General features: G+C 37.4%; 1 protein-coding gene across 1 annotated transcript in view; it reads right to left on the minus strand.

The window, feature by feature from the left end:
* Positions 1-943: 943 nt before the first annotated feature.
* The window catches only part of TBC1D31 (TBC1 domain family, member 31), a gene marked incomplete at its 5' end in the record, with an annotated part of 22,109 nt that continues 5,401 nt past the window's right edge, over positions 944-17,651 (minus strand). The window contains 18 exon segments of the mRNA XM_009574841.1: positions 944-1,089; positions 1,817-1,933; positions 2,852-3,002; positions 3,422-3,616; positions 4,656-4,796; positions 6,555-6,647; positions 7,555-7,690; positions 8,855-9,007; positions 9,616-9,848; positions 10,862-11,041; positions 11,637-11,770; positions 12,780-12,913; positions 13,184-13,330; positions 13,433-13,512; positions 14,357-14,533; positions 15,739-15,939; positions 16,165-16,324; positions 16,742-16,893. Coding sequence (XP_009573136.1) covers positions 944-1,089; positions 1,817-1,933; positions 2,852-3,002; positions 3,422-3,616; positions 4,656-4,796; positions 6,555-6,647; positions 7,555-7,690; positions 8,855-9,007; positions 9,616-9,848; positions 10,862-11,041; positions 11,637-11,770; positions 12,780-12,913; positions 13,184-13,330; positions 13,433-13,512; positions 14,357-14,533; positions 15,739-15,939; positions 16,165-16,324; positions 16,742-16,893 — 2,730 coding nt within the window.

A 17,651-nucleotide genomic window follows, 5' to 3' on the forward strand; every position in this document is an offset into this window, starting at 1 on the left:
GGCGGGAGCTGGGAGCTGCCACCGGGCATGGCCGGGAACACCCTGGCTGATGCACCCCTGCAGCGGTGACGTTTTTACGAACCGTAAGCGTGTACAGATGCGGCCCAAGGTGCTAGCCAAAACCTTTGTGGTTTATTTTTTCTCTTTATGTATAGAAATAATCACATGTAAACTCCAAGACAGTCGTCAGAACAAGGCACTTTTCTCAACTACTCCTTCTGCCTCCCAGAGATGATCTTTGCCTGTTGCATTTTTCTCCCTCTGAAAAGGAACGATGCCTCTTCCCCGCACTCTGCTGAGGGCTGTGACGAGATTTCCGTGGATCCCGGTCGCCGCTCATGTGACTGTTTCTGGTTCTAGATGCAGAGGATGCTAACGTGATAGCCAGTGAAAATCAGCAGCACAAAAATAATTTTTATTTAGATCCTCTGTCCCCTTTCTTTATCATGAAATCTACCTGCTAATATGTGTAACAACTATACGTATCTCCAGCAACGAAGTTCCACAGCCTCTCTGGGTCTTATTTTCAGTGTTTGGCTCTCAGTGGAAAGGATTTTTTCCTCTAATTGCAAATTTCCCTGCTGCAACTTGTAGAATCCATTTACACATCACTGACAAAACCAACATTTAACAGTGGTTTGTTTCTTCAAGTCATGACATTCACCAGAGCAAATAAAGTACACAAATACTGCAAGTGTAATAACTTAATGGTAAAAAGTGAGTTTATTTTAGAAGTAAAAATAGCATAATAGTTACCAAGAAAATAATGAGAAGGTTACAAATAACACACATTTTTCTAGCTAGCATTTTATTTTTACATAAAAATATTTCCAAAGACCTTTATAATAAACAATGTATGATCAGTCCTTAATCACACTATACATATTTAGCATTTCACTGATTAATAATTTGGAAGTACAGATGAGGTCCAGAGCAAACCATCTCAAGGTGTCCACTTTGTAGCTTGGAAACGAGTTGGAGGATGTCTAGTTCGAGCCTGCGAAGTAAGCTTTTGTCTGAGCCGTCTGACTTCCGCCATCAGTTCCCGCTCTTGGCATGCCAGTTCTTCTCGTCTTCTGTCTAAAGACACTGAAGTGCAAGAAACTCGGACTTAATATTGCAACTAACAGTTTTCCACAGATATCATGAATGCTTATTGGAAAACTGATACCTCCTGCATAGAAACGCTATGTTTTACCAGTACCACTGTATGCGAGACAGCCCTAAGATCCGTAAAAGCAAGGAAGAACTCCTCCTAAGTTCTTTGAAAGTGGTACCTATGTTTTATTACAAAAGGGTCAGATGCTGATGGGTTGCTATGGCAGGTCCATAGATACATGTTTCCCATTGTGTACAGTTTTGTACGTAAGATGCATGTGATTTTAAAATGTGCTTTCACTGGCCATAAAGGTTAGGACAGCCCACAGGAAATGATTACAGACTAATTCCTGACTATAAGTCTCAGTAAGATTTTCATGAAAGACAGTTCTACATCTTCTCAACATCCCCAAATCATACATAACTATGAAGACAGAAAAAGCATAGGTAAAATGATCAGGTCAGAATGACATTAAACTAGGCTGAAATTTAGTATGACTATTCTCACAATGTGACACACTTCAGGCACTTCCTACCTGTGCTGCCCTTGGCAGTGAAGACCTTTTTTCAGGTGTGAAATAGAATACAACAATAAACTAGTTTACTATCCACTAAACACCTACACAACTAATAATGACTCAATCGCACAATGAGGTGTTCCAGTAATGCTTCTGAAATTAAACGTTAAAGAAAGGAGGGTTCTAACTGAGAAACTTACTGTGTGATGATGACTCTGATGCAGACAAATCATTCAGACAGATGTTTCCAGACCTTGGCACCTGCTGGGGTTCTACCCCCCTCTCTGTACGTCCGGCCTTTAAATCACGCAGTCTCTCTGTGGGAAATGGAGAGAAGGATTCTTTGTAAATTAAAAGTGTTTAAATTTCTAGTGAATTTTTCTAGCTTGAGGTGAAACCGGTTTTCTCCAGGAAGCAAAACTGGAACCATCACTCACTCCAGCTAATGGCAAGTACAATTTGCTCAGAATTAAAAGTCAACGTTTCTAGTCTATAGGTCAAAGCTATGCATCACTGCATCTCATTTTAAGAAATTACAGCTCCACATATGCTGTTTCTCCCTATATAATTAATCTTCCGACAAATGGTCCACTAAGATCGTGTGGAATATGGCTACTTGTACTTGCAGTTTTAGGAGGAGACACCCATTTTAATAATTTGCAGTTGCAAATTACTCCATATTAAAAACATTAGGCAAATAAGGGCAAAGTCTGAAAAAGTTCGCCCAAAGCGATATTAATCACCTAATCTTAATACTAATCACTAATCTTGTGTGAGCCTTGCAGAGATGAAGGAATAGGAGAAATATCTGCAAAAACACACAAATGCAGCATGAGAAGGATGTATTGGCCAATTCTGGAAGGGCATAAATGCTTTTTTCCTGTGAACAAACACTTAGCAAAGTCATTTGTTGGCAGTGAGTTTGCTGTTCTTTACCTTATTTGACAGAGGATTTCTAAGGGATGCGATTTTACGATCGGCTTAAGCTGACCTAAACCTGTGCTCCTATCAAAAATGCCATTTATATTGCTGCATCTGATCGATGTCAAACTGAGATTCCTTTCCAAGTCAGGTCTGATATATTGGTTTCATGAAAGAATACTGCCAAAAAGTACTTATGTAAAGTAGTTAAGCTTAAGTTTGTCCCTAATATTAGACGCGTAGTTTGTATTCATGGTTGCTGAATGCTTCATGCCAACATCCACACAGGAGAACTGCATTATCTATATGCTCACCAAAATAGCCATCTTCTCTTTGCAGCTTTTCAGCCAATTCTAATGCATGATTCATTTTGTCTTCTAAAAACTGCTTCCTGTGCTCATCTGCAGCAGCAGCAGCCTTCTGCTCTTCTTCCAGTTGAGCTTTTTTCTGTATAACTTCTTCCCACTGTACAAGAGATATTAAATGTGTCCTCAACAGATGTGTTGCAAGGAAAAAGCAACAAGTAAAACCATCTGGATTCTTACAGACTAAACTTCACCCTTAAATCAAAATATATGTTATTAAGCTGAGTGAATGTTTCTTTTTGAAAAATTTCTCATTCAAACACCTAGAGAAAGGTAAAAGTCTTGGGTCAGAGAAAAAAAATGAGAGGAACTTACAGAATTAGGAATATGCTTTCCTAAGCCTAAAATATCCTCACCAATTTGCTCTAGTGCTTCCAGAAACTTCCAGTCAAAACAGGAAAGGAGATTCCTAACAAAATATTTCTTCAATACCTTCCAGTTTTATGCTTTACCATGTTATGGGCAAAAGACAGTTACATTTGTGCCAGTCCCACTTAGAATAAGAGATAATGCAAATACCTTTTTTTCTTCTGCTTCCCTCAAGGCCTTCAGCAGTTCAGCTTCTTTCACCCTGTTGTCATGCAGGAGCTTGGCTATCTCTTCATAACGCTTCTCACGGTCCTGATCATCACGCCTTCGTTTATGCAATGCTTGCAACCTCCAGTTGGTTTCAATGCGTTTCTGCTCTGCTTTGGCTAAATTTTCTTCAGCCACCTAATAAAACATCTTTCTTACCAGGAATCCGATTACTCTATTTCAAGTACACAGCCTTACATACAGATAAGGTAAGATGAACTGTTCTCCAGTATCACTGTTAGATGTCCCTGCTGGGAGACTGTACCTGCAGTCCACTCCTCCATTCATTACAGCAGGCTGTCTCATCTATCAGGGCTTTCTTCTGCTTCTTCTTCATCCTTCTTATTCTTTCCCTTACCAAGGGTCTTTTTTTGTTTTGTTTTGTTTGGGTTTTGGGTTTTTTTTAAATCTTTTGGAAAGAGGCATAAATCCTCTACATGATTTTGGGAATTTTGCTTTTCTAGCATGTATTTAATACGATTTACAGGTGCCATTAACATAAGATTGATACCTGGATGCCAGTACTTCCACCCACATCCATCTGCTTCCAAAAATCGAAGGCTGTTTACAAAAATTCAGACCCATATGTTTATTTCTAGACAAAATATAAATGCAGATGCCAAGCATATGGGCAGTGGGTTAGCTACAACTATTTTTCCAACCATGCAGTTACAAGTTCTGAGCTTGAAAATCTGAACAATTCCTAATGTCAAGCTACACACATTCATTACTGTGATCCAGAAGACAGCTTCTACAGCTGAATTTCCTGCCAAGTACTACCAACTGAAAGTTCCTTTGCGGCTTACTTTTGTTTTATTATGGTTACAAATAAAACATGTTCCTTAACAGGAGGATGTCTTATTCTGAAAAGCAATTCTGAGTCTTACATGCCTTCTAAGTTCTGAGAAGTAACGAAAAGTTAATATTCATGGCAGGCCCGAAAATTTCAGTATCATATAGCTGTTTGGACACTTCAGTCAGATTTTTGAAATCTCAAAACTTTAAACATACCGTCATAATCTATTAATATAGGTATCTAGAAATAAGGTTTTTTTAGAAAATATTTTCGTATTAACTTGAACTAGCTAATTGTAATTAAAATACTGTTAACTAGTACTACTTGTACTAGTTAGCATACTAACTCCCCAAAACACATGTTAAGATCCGATCGTCTTACTATGTCAGCTTTCTGTTTTTCTTCTCTATCTATTTCCATCAATCTCTGAACAAGATGATCTTCCAGATCCACCCTTCTTTGATGGGCATCCACCTCTTCTTTCATTTCCTTTGTAACTGCCTCTTGATCTTTGATTAGATGCTGCCAAACACACAAACATAAATTATTGTTGCTAAGCTACTAACCCACATTTGTAATTCTGTCTCTTTAACATCTATTAGAATTTCATTAAACTAGTATTTGAATACATCCACACATCTCATCCCACTACATATCATAACTGTCCAAGAAAGTGATAGTCCCTGCTGTTTTATCCACTTGGAATTACACTAAGCCTGAGTCATCAAGAGGTCTCGCAGGTTGATACTGATGTAATTCCATTCCCTGGATTACAGTGGAGCATAAAAGCAGAATTCCAACTTAAATGAATTAGATTAATCATGAAAATATTCTGCACTTTTATGGCACATTTCAGCCAAAACATCAAAATGTTTCACAAATATAAATCATGTTTCATGGTACAGGGACTTGTAATAAACACATCTGCAGCTTGAATGCAGAGATGATTTGCCAAAGTAGTACGAATCACCAATAGATCTAGAAATAGAATTTTAATTCTCACCACCTTTTCTTCACTTTCATCAGGGCACATCTGCACAGTTTTCTGGAGAAGACATAACCCCTTCCCAGGTCTGCAGGAATCTATTGAGCTGGGTCAGCAGGGTACTGAAGCAAAGTTAACATACACGGCCTTCTAAGCTTGAATATAGCCCCTCACTGACAGCAGTAAAACAGTTAGTTCAGGGCATGGGCAGGGAAAGCCTGTCTACACAGAGTCTTGTGGGCAGACATATATCCTCAGTTAGTTAAATAATTGCTACCTTTCTAGCCTAAAGAGGATGATCACTGTAGAATTAGTTCCCTTAAACAGCTGACTTTACATGTACTGCAACACAAATGAGCTTAGCCTGGTTTGCGTTATTGCAGCCACAATACAGCTGGCTGTGTATTTAATAAATAAATGCTAAAAGAAATTTAGCCTAGTTATGCTCAGCATGGGTTATAAAAAGTCTATGGCCAAAAGCTTTAAAAAGCCAAATATAAGCAGACACATGCTTCAAAATAAGGGTTAGCTATCTGGATGTCCACTTCTGCTTGCATTCCATCGGATCTGCAGGTATGCAATATGGGCACATGTAGCTGTGATTTCTAAACACTTAACTTACTATTTATAACCAAAACGGACATTACTAAAGCCTTCCATTGGCAGCCTTGCTTTTCAGTCATTAACTATTCATAATAATTAACTCATACTTAACTTTAAACAGTAATATTGATTAAAACCCTTTATTACTGAATAGTGATCTTCTTGAATTGTAAGTCAGTCATTTGAGAAAAGAACTGCACATTCCCCACGAACCATCCATTCCTTTTTGCTTAATGATGTTGTTGGCAATTAGATATTTTTTCATCAACTACATCAATCTGCTATACTGTTCTCTCCAGAAAATGTAGATACCACAGATGAAAAGGTGGGAGTTTCTGGGATGAGGAACATATTGTTATAGACTTGTTTCTTATTTACACGTTCCTCGCTTCTCTCAACCAGCTGAGCACACAGCTAAACCCTGCAGCAACCAAATGATACCTCTGCACAGAAGAAGATAAAATGGGGAGGATATGGGTATTTTCTCCCATAAAAACAGATAACAGTGAGTTCTACTAATGGTTTTATCAACAGAGGGTTTATTCTAAAAAAGATATCAGAGAAGAAAGGGAAAAAAAAAAGAAGGCCCCCTTTTTCCTCACAAAGTCTGGTTGAATGAACACAACCGAATCTGAGAACTGCAAAGGAAGAACCATTAAATACAAACATCTGTATAGTTCTCTAATAATTACCTCTTCAAAAAGCTGTCTTTGTGATTCAAGTTCCATCCATTGTAATTCTACATCTTGAACAGTAGCAGCTGCTTCCTGCTCTCTCATGGATGCCTAGAGAAGAGAAACACATGAAAATACAGCGAAGGAGACATTCTTCTCCATTAAAAAACCAATATCAAGAAGAATGTCCAAAACCCCAAGCCACACCCTACTTCTAAATTCTAGCTAACTTGCTGTCATACCGTGAATAACAGAAAATATTGCATATCAGAAGTACAGGGCAAGGTGGAAAAGAGGCACAGGAGTAGTTTTGCATCCATCCAAGCATATTAGGGAAATGTCAGGCTTGATCTAGCGCTAATAATCTGCCAGATGCAGCTCCAAATCAACTAAGGAGTCTCTGAACCCAGAACGTTGTGGAGGACAGTACACAGATAGGGAAGTGGCCACTTTGCACCTGGCAGAACCTGTGCTGAGCTGGAGCTAACAAATCTTACAGTGCCCTGACTGTGGGAACAAACACACAGCTGCTCTGCAAAGTGTGGTGCTGAGACACGAGGAATGGCCCTGCAAAGACTCAATTCGTGCCCACGAGGTTCAAAAGCTTCCATTCTCAGCATCTGCATGCCATGGTGCTCGAGCTAGTAACACAGGAGCAGAGCCAGGCCTGGCCAGAGGCCGCTGTGGAGCCTCTCAATCAATGGCAGAGTGAATTTGCAATCTAGATATACAGCTCACAGACAGCTGAGAATTCACTAGTCCTTTAAGGAGCTCATTACATTTTTCAACACTGCCAATATACAGATGAATCTGGCTTTTCTCAGCCAGTGGAACATAGTAAGTGCCAAATAAAACTGTTAAATTATGCATTTACCACTTAAAGCTTCCATCTCACGCTAAATACACCTCTGGGCTCACAAATCACAGTATATCAACTGAAATTTTAGTTACGCATTTTTTCCTTGTTTGTTTTCACTACTAAACCTTCAAGAAAAGAATTGCTTGAGCAATACTCAGCCTTTCTTGCAATTTCGTCATCAAGACGTTTCAGTTCCATTTGACACTGATCTTGCTGGTATTTCAGAAAACGCCTTCTCGAAGCATCTAGAAATTGTAGTTCCTTTACTTTCAGTTCTCTTTTCACAGCAGCTAGTCTTCAAAGCCAAAACAAACAGAAACAAGGAAACTTGTATATATGAAAGGTCAGTACCAAAGAGCACAAACTTGCACTGCAGTTATCCATTAGTTACTGTGAGCTAATCTCTAACTTACAAAGCTTAGGACAGTTGCTTTCATTCTTTTAAATTGTCCAGTTTTCATTTACAAGACAAAATTAAATTCACGGACACACAGACATCCTCTAATGGCAACATCCCCCGTTAATCTTTGAAGTCCTGTGCCCTGTTTCTGTTCTACTTTAATAAGCACTAGTTTACTATTGCAATGATCCAGAACTGGAAACTGTTCCTTACAATAATTGCCAGTGTCCTGGTACCTCTTTCTGCACAAAGTTAGTCCTAAGTTTATTTGGAAAATATCAAACTCTTTCAAGGAACAAAACCACAAACTCAAGAATTAGTTTGCAAAGAAAGGCTCACTGCTCTCTCTAAAAAAAACCCCAACTTACTCTGTAGGTTACAGAGGTTTAAGAGAAGCGCCTGTAGATGTGGTGCTTAGGGGCACGGTTTAGTGGTAGACTTGGTAGCGTTAGGTTAACGGTTGGACTTAATGATCTTAAGGGTCTTTTCCAACCTAAATGATTGTATGATTACTTGCAGTTGATCTGAAAAACTATGGAGATGTTGAAATTTTCTTAAACCTTCACAACTGCAAAATGTACAAACTAACAGTTCAGCTTCAGTACTATCACAGCTCTTTGCTCAGCAACTGATATGTAAAGCAGTCTTTTTTCTAAATCCACTAGAAATACAAGAATGTGTAGAGTCACTGATACTAGAAGTGACTCTCATATTTGCAGTGTGAGTCTGCCCACAGTGCAAGTCTGAAGTCTCGGTGTGCAAACACACAGCAATTGACTGCTTAAAAGCATTCATAATCCAAAGAGACCAGACAAAAGACTGGGAGTTGAAACAGAAATATGAAGTGACTTGGCCTCTAATCTGCTGTATTCCCTCAGGCAAGGCAGTAATGCAACCCAGATCACTTCATTCCCACACCAAAATCTGACCCACCAGACCACACTCCTCTCTTTACCCACATTATAATTTATACAAATTAGTGGTTATTTCTCCTTTACTCATGGTTAAAAACGTAATAGCAGGATACAGTAGCCAGGCCCCTAATGCTTCTTATAATACCTCTGCCTCTGTTCCGCCAGCTTCTCTTCTTCTTCCAGTAGCATTTTTCGCCTCTGTTCTTCAGCTTCTCGAAGTAATTCCTGCTTTCGATACCAGGCTTCATCTTCTGCTTTCTGTTCCTGTGCTTTAGCTTCTAATTCATGCGCTAATTGTCTAAATGGAAGGAGATCACAAGTTAACAATTCAGGCCAAGAAATTACTTGATTACTTAGAAATTGATGACTATACTAGCAAAAAACTGCTGCAATAAGATGTCATAAAAGAGTATGGCATCCCCTTTATGTACTGATAAAGTACATGAGGAAGAGTTACAATACTGACTGTTACAGACAACAGGGCATTTCAGATGAGTGCAGATATTTTCTTCCACACATTCTTAACAAAAAATAGTTTCTAAAGGTGCTGTGGCATCATGGTACCCACTGATTTCAATAGCAAGCTAAGAACTCCTGGCCCTTCACAAGGACACTACAAGGTTAACGGAGATTTAGGCTCTGACTTACAAGCTTTCAAGTTTGAAGACTCACAGCCCAATATTTTCTGTGAATTAACAAACATTTTTTGTTTAAGGTAAGATTACCAATTTAGCTTAAAAATGTGTCAAACCAAGTAACTCTTAACCTTTAGCAGCTATTTAAAGTCATCTTCCTGAATTTTCTTAATTGTCTCTCTTCTCAAACATACAGATTACAACAGAAAAAGGCAATTGTGTCCACCTGTCCCTCCCAGTCTGATACTGTCTTCAACTTTCCCATTAATACCTCTCTCGTAAGTATTCAATTTCATCCTGTCTGATCCTGTCCCGTTCCCGAGTTTGATAATCCACAATGAACTTGGGATATTTATTAAATACAGGGTACTGTCCTTTTGTAAGTGGTATGAAGTCATCAAGCATACGCTGTGGATGGATATCTAGTGGTGTAGCCTCCATAAGATGATAAGCTTCCTTAATCACAACGTTGATGTCCAGGTTGTTACGATGATGAAAGAAATACTGTAAGAGACAAGCTTCCATTTACACTCTACGAAAGATAAAGCAAGTTTTTAATATACCTATTTGGGAATAATTAGGTAAATTAGCAAGATCTATATTCCAAAAGTTTAAAAAGGGATTATTAAGTTAGCCCTACCAATTAGTAAAATATCACCGGCTCAAATGACTTGACCCAAACCTCTTCAAGTTGTAAAAGTATGCTCTGGTTCTTTTCCTTCTCTTCAAACGGCAGTTGCGTAAGGGATCTGGTAAGCTAGGTGTGAATTTAGAGTGTCCAACTGACCGCACAGACTCTCCTACTACTGGATAAACCTCCCTCGACTTCTGGTGTTAAAACATGAAGCTTGGAAGTTCTTCTTCTTGAAGGACTATTCTTCCTGTCAAAGATCTTATTCACCAAGAAAATCTTTAAATTGATTATTATTAAACGTAGCAATAATGCTGTCTGTTTAATGTCTGTCAAACTGACTGCTCACAAGCACATTTTCAAGGTGTAACCCTTTGTTTGCCTACAGAGATGTTTTCATATGAAAAAACCTCCTCCTCCCATGTAAGACTAAACATAGGGAAATGTTTTCATTTAGCTTCAGAGAACATCAAGTAATACTGCCTCTTTTTGCAAATCTGAAAGCAAAATAATGAAACAACACGACAGGATGACTGTGTCTTGTCTCCACAGGCACAAGTTCATATTAGATCCCCAAAAAAGATGCAGAATTATTTTGTGGTTGATGAACTATTGACATTTACAAAATAGCTTTTAGTGGCATTAGAAAGCTTATGAAAGCTTTTAAAGATCTCATTGCATGAAATGGCAGGAAATTGCTCAATATTTTACTCATTTATTGTATATTTGTCAGGTACCAGATGACGTTATTCAGAAACATGTAATAACATATTATTAATGTGGAAATGAAACATCTCCTTCTAACCTCCGTAACAACAGATACAATGTTTTATATGTCTCTGTAAGTACACTTTCATACGACTGACTTAAATATGAAGATGTTTACCTCAAAATCCCCTGTTTGATTACAGTGAAGCAAGGGAGCTCTGGAACATATAATATAGGCAACAACAATCATTAGAAAGTACGTAGGATGGTTGGAGAAGATATTGTCAAAGACTTTCAGCCATTCTTCTCTTGTTAGAACCTCAGAGAACAGTGTTTCTAGAAGAGGCCAAGCATAAACCTACATTATTTGGGAAAATTGACAAAATAGTCCGTTAGTACAATTTTACCATTCCTTTTAAAGAAATAATATGAGTTTTTCTTGCCTTATACCAAGAATCTACTGATTTATGAAAGAAACAGGAACTAAACCAGAATATTTGAATATAAGTTTTATCACCCACTATAAACATTCAAAATTAATATGGAGTGATTATAAATAAATTTCTTATTTCACTGGATGTCTAAATCTTTTGTTTAGATTTGTGAATCTAAAATCATCCCTAATGATAAGTAGGGATTACAAAATTAATTCATCACACCTATGTCCACTTTAAAAAAAAAAAAGTACATTTATGATTTGATAAGTAGATTTTCAAGCAATGAGGACTTAAAAGCAAAGGACTTCTAAGAACTACAGTAGCACGTATGTGAGATTTATGATCATGGAAAAGGAAAAGCTGCAGGAAAGCAATGATATATTCTTTACACTCCCATATCATTCACTGCTATTTAATGAAAACTCCCTCAGAAAAGAATTATTTCAAAATAAAAGACTAGTGCACTATCATTCACTGCAGTGACATTTTGTATACAAAAGTTGGCTAGAATATTACCTGTGAAGTCACATTGTGTTTTATTAAGTGCTGAAGTAGTTCTTTGTCATGATGTGCCAAAACATTTTCCATCATACTAAGGACATTAACTGGAGGATTGGGAAAATACTCAAACCAGTGCTGACAAAAATTAACTGAAAGAGAAAAAAAAGCCCAACACAACCCACTGTAATCCAGACTGATAGACTCTTGACAACCTTAAGGTGTCGTTATAAAGGCTATGAGTTTAAGAGGTAGGTTTAGGCACCAAAACCTATTTAAGATATTCCCCCACTCCTCTTTCCTAGCATTTATTCCTAAACCATTCCCACAGTACACTGCTCCTCCAGCTGCACTGGCATGAGTGTTCGTGTCAGTACACTGTGAACCAGACTGGGGAACTAATCTGGCTCAAAAATAAAATGAAAAAAGTCTGTGTGCTGTGGGACTAAGTGGTTGGAGGCAGATGGGAATACTTAAACCGGTATTTCTGTCTCATGAAACTACAGCCTGGATCAAGTAATTTTTAACATACTAAGAATAATTTCCGTAAACTTGGATACTTATTCACTAACAGCATGTGTTTGCAAAGTGGGTATGTATGCTTGGCAGCACATACCTTCTGTAGACTTAGCAGCAGCTGCAACAACTAATTTAAGTGTAAAGCACTTTAATTTAGAATGTTTCTTCAGAAGACAGCCATAGCCAGCTTTCAGCGAAATGTCTCATTTTGAGTTACCATGTGCTTAGGACAACTAAACACAGTAAAACTTTAAAAGAGATCATTCCCTTTTGACTGGGAGTGGGTGAGGGGGTGGGGTGTGTGTATGTGACTACTTCTCCCATGTCTCAGAGATTTTAGTTATTATGATATAATTATGGTAGATACATTTGTTTTTACTGATTAGACTTTACAAATACTGTTAAACTGCTAACTTTTTGCTAGAAACACTGCAAAAGGGAGTCTAATATCTTGGTTTTATTTACAAGCAGGTTTTTGTTTTAAGTATGCAGTTGCTACATATTAATTCCTGGCAACACCTTTAGAAGAGAGCCTGGTGACCTCTTAGGAAATACCTCATTCATTTCATCAGGAAAAGCTCTTTTGCGTGGGAAAGCTTAAACATGTTGCAGCATATTTGAGTTTTTAAAATCATTACTTACCTACTACTGTAGCAACAACTTCAAAGCAGATCAGCTGGTTGTTCTGGAATAATTTTACAAACGGGAATGCTAACAAAGCAATATAAGGCGTCTCAGCAAAGATAGCAGACCAGTGAGCTAGAGCTGATAAGGTCCTATACGCAAAGACAAACAAAGGCGTAGAAAACATCGATCCAAACCCAAACAAAAATATAATATGCATTTTAGAATCACAACATAGAAAGACTGTAAACTTCAAGATAGATGCAGGATTATACGAGTTATAAAACCAAAATTGCATGAGGGCACTACTATTTCATTTTAGAATTTTCCTTACAGCTGATTCCAGTTACTGGATACATTTCAGATCACTATATGAAAATAAAAATCTATAATATTTAAATAAATATAAATATATATTTTACCTCTGTAAAACTCTCAGCAGTTTCCTACTTTTGATGGGATACTCATTTTGAATATTCACAAATGCACTGTGGGTACCCTTATCTATTAGGCTACTGAATGCTAAGTGGTTTTCAGGAAGTTGTAATAAGGAACGCCAAACAAACATCCTGCAATTAAAAAGCAGACTTAGTCAAGCAACTTCTCTTTCATAGGCCAGTAAACACAAGCAATTTTATTTTGTGCAAGCATGAACATGCACATGAACATACCTGTACTTTGCTGGGTATTCTCCAAATCCTTTCAATAAGGCCCGCAGACGTTTCTTGTTTAATCCACCTGGCAATTCGTTCTACAAAATAGGGGATCAACAATAAATGTAAGGATTTCTCCTTCTTAATCTCTTTCCTTACACTCTAATTGATGATAGTAGCTAAATACTGAAGTTCCTAACATACTATATTTTTTTAATATTGTGTACTGCTGTCCGTTACATAATCCTAGGTATTTCAATAACAAAAAAGATAATTCAAAAGATCATCTACTGAACTCAAAGAACAGCTGCCATTGATTTCAGTCAGAAGCAAATCTAACTGACTAAACTATATATAATTAAATGATGTATACAGCCAAACCATAAAGAATATTGACATAAGGAATAGATCATATTGTGATGAATGTTACAGGAGGATGTATATAGATATAGATATGTGTATATATACGTGTGCCTGTGTGTATATATATATGAGAATATATATACATATGAGATGCAAGATAGAGAGAGAGAAGATGGCACAGTGATGACAGAAGGGAAATAAATGTAACAGTAATGCATCTTCTAAATAATTAATAAAAAATGAAATGGCTTCTAGGCAGACATTTGAAAGGTGCCAGTTTGCTAGCAGGGAAGCAGATCAGATCTAGCAAATATCTAAATGTGTCACAAGTTGCTTGAACAACTTCAGAGGTACCCCAGGCTGACTGGAGGCAGCTCTGGCTGTGTCACGTAATACTGGAGTATGGGCTAAACAGAGAGAGGAAATGGTACTAAAACTCCTTCAATCCCCTCTCTGCTCAAACATCCAAGTGAATCAGTGTCTGAACTTATTCTTCAAAGTAAGTGGCTAGATTTTTTTTTTGCAATGAATTTTAAATGCTGCAGACTGGAGAACAAAATATTTGCAACTTCTTCCTACCTCTTTATTTTCAACTGATCTGTTCACTTGCAGTTTTAGCAATCTGGTTTGAATTTTGCTTCCTTTAGATTTCCAAGGCCGCTCCGACCTTCCTGAAGTCATTCTCATTGTCAGTTTATTTGCCTCTGACGTGCACTTGGACCAATCTTCTACTACTTTGAACATGGGTGGTGGAGGCTAATATTAAGTGAAAATACCTTGGTTAACATCTTGTAAGACAGATTAAAGTAACACAATAATTTGACGTTTACTCTACTTCATATGACGTATTTTTGAGCTTGATGGCCATAGCAGGAAGAATAGAGACACATTTATACCATAAACAAATATATATGGACTGTATACTCCTGAATAAGTATGCCAGTGAGTAAAAACTGCCAGTAATAAACTAGAAAGACTGTGAGAAGGTTTATGTAGCTTCCAAACCAACTCAAACATCATGTTATTTCCTTGTTTAGCAAACACTAAAATATAATTGGGATCGTATAAATGTGTATAATGTACTGTTCAGGTTATTCACTTTAGTGTGTTTCTCAATGTCACTAAAATATTTTGCATTTCTATAGCACCAGTTGAAAAGAATACAAAAGACCTTTACAAACTTTAATTAGTCTTCAGTGTCAGGGAGGTATTAATTCAATGTTGGAGATTGGGAAAGCAAGTAACAAAGTGGATATCCCAGTTCATGTCAAACCGGCAGCAAAAGTGCAAATGGAATGCATGTGTGACATCTTTACACATCCTTCCTCAGCTCCAACTCCGTCATTATCCGAAGCTGGTTACTGTTTACTTCAAAGACATGGTGATTAAAGATATATGGAATTCTGGATTTAGAAACCTGACTCTCATTAATAAATTACTTTAATAAAATAAGAACTGGTATTTAGAATGTTTGTTATTTAGGAAGGATTAGGAGTATGATTGTGCCATAATGATGGATGCTGGTATCCAAGAACACAGTAGGAAGAACAAAATCACAGTAACAAAAACACCATTCATACCCGCAGTTTAAGACAGCATCAGTTGCAAAACATTTCCTATTGGAAACAGAACAGAAGCAGCACAATTACACTGCTTCCATCTCCCCCAAAATGTCATTACAAAGAGAAATTGGTCCATACAAATTGCTGTAAGAATAAATACCATCTCCCCTCCTCCCAACACCAGGAACACAGTGATATATATACTTTAAAAACATCATATTACTTGACAGGCTGGAGTAACTATGAAGGGAACTCTACAAACCACTGTTTCTTTATTTGTAGTGTTAAATATGGCACTCCAACACATCTCTGCAAACTACTGCTGATACAAAAGTTATGCAGACAAGTATCAACTTTAATGGGATTTACTGCTGTTTTAAGAAATGTAAAACACTCTACCTTATTTCCTTCTTGAGTCAAAGCTTGGACACTGTATAAATTAAGGCTACCATTTTCCATTACTGATGCAATATACCGTCCATTGGGGCTACTTGCTGCTGTACTAATTCCCTCTTCATGACTCCCAATGTCAAAAAGAAGTTTGCATGTTTCTATATGGATAAATCTCATAATATTATCTTGACTTAACACTCCAAGGATCTATAAGTTAAAAGGATTCATCAATTACAACTGTCAATGTAAAACACAGAGGAATACCCGATTCAGCAATGACATTCCATTAAGCTAAAAGAGCAATTGAGCAAACATTTAGCACAGTAACTTTCCTTTTGTATGGTATGGGCCCATATCCCCAGTGTCCCCCAAAAGCCCTCAACATATGTGTGTTGAATCAACTCCAGTGTTAAGCTTTGTAAAAAAACTGACCTGGTTGGAGCCCCCATCAAAACTGTCAGGGAGGAATTCCAGGTGACGGACAGCTCGTACTTTTGCAGGCATCTGGATTATTCGTATCAACCGCCTTGATTCTAAACACCATAAGTGAAGATGATTTGATTTTCCAGCAGCTACAAGAATCCGGCCATCTCTGAATCACAGATGAGGCAAAGTTTCCATCAGAATAAGTTAGTATTAGCTAAAAAGAGAGAGATTGTACATTTCCTTCTATGCGCTCAAATCACTTTTGAATCTGTCATTAATCCTGTCATACTCTCCCGAAAGAACAAAATAGCTCCTAAATAATAAAATTTGCTTTTTTAAAGGATAGTTTAAACCTTATTTTAGTAGTCATTAAAAATCAACTTACTTTATTTCAACTGCTATGGGACTGTAATAAAAACTGCTATTGATCCTTGCTGAAAGTATCAGTCACAGCAGAGTTCAAAAGCTTATCATAGTATACAGTTCAATACTTCCACAAAACATTACAAATAAGGAAAGAAAACCTGTTTTAAAACTACAGTTTTTGGAGTCCGCCTTTAGAATGTTTAAAATAGCAATTTACCTGGTAACTGCAAAGACCTTATAAAGTAATACAGAACCTTCTACAGGAGTTGGCAACTGGTATTTACAGTGAAGAGTATCAAATTCCCATGCAAAAACAGAATTATCTTTGAAACAGCTGAGGATGGTGTTACTCAATGGAAGGAAAAAAACCTGGAAGAATATCGAAAAGAAAAAAAATGGAGTATGTTGTCAAGGAAGTACCCTTTAAATTGGACCAAAGTGCATGGCAGAATAAAACACAGCAAGAAACCATGACAGTATGGCTATTACTGTAACTGTGTAATGCAGCTGCAATGCAAGGCTGAGATCCCACAGGCAGCGGGTCCCCTTCCCTTGTTACAGCCGAAGCAGGCCTGCTCTCCCTTGCAGTGGTTCAGAACTTGTTGTACCCTTTGCTAAGCCAGTTTAACTCACCTAAATGACACAAATCTTTATCTGTATTATTTTTATGGATGTTAAACCATCTTGTGGAGGTTTCTGATGAGTGCCAGAGAGGACGTAATATAAACGGTGGGAACATGAACCCAGGAGCAGGAAGGGATGGAAGACATGAGCCAGAATTGCTCATTCAGCAACTGCTTGTCGAATCTTCTACAAACTGGCTTCAGCATTCAAATAGTACCAAGAGCCTGCAAATGCACTCTATGAAGCATTCACCTGTAGACTTAAAACTCCTTAGTTTTATGTACAACTATTAAAAGTAAAAAATATTGTAGAAAGTTTAGCAGTGTATTCTACAACTATGAAATGCAGATTTTACTCTGAGGATGAATGAAGATAAAACCAGAAAGCTTATAAATATATTTTTTCAATTATTCTGAACATGTTTATTGTTTATGTGTAATCTCTTTCAATAAGGAAAAAAAATTGATTATTTACATTTTTGGATGTCATCAGATACATTCCTG

This window comes from Fulmarus glacialis, unplaced genomic scaffold (genome assembly GCF_000690835.1).
Source record: "Fulmarus glacialis isolate BGI_N327 unplaced genomic scaffold, ASM69083v1 scaffold27603, whole genome shotgun sequence".
In the NCBI taxonomy this organism is placed as follows: domain Eukaryota; kingdom Metazoa; phylum Chordata; class Aves; order Procellariiformes; family Procellariidae; genus Fulmarus; species Fulmarus glacialis.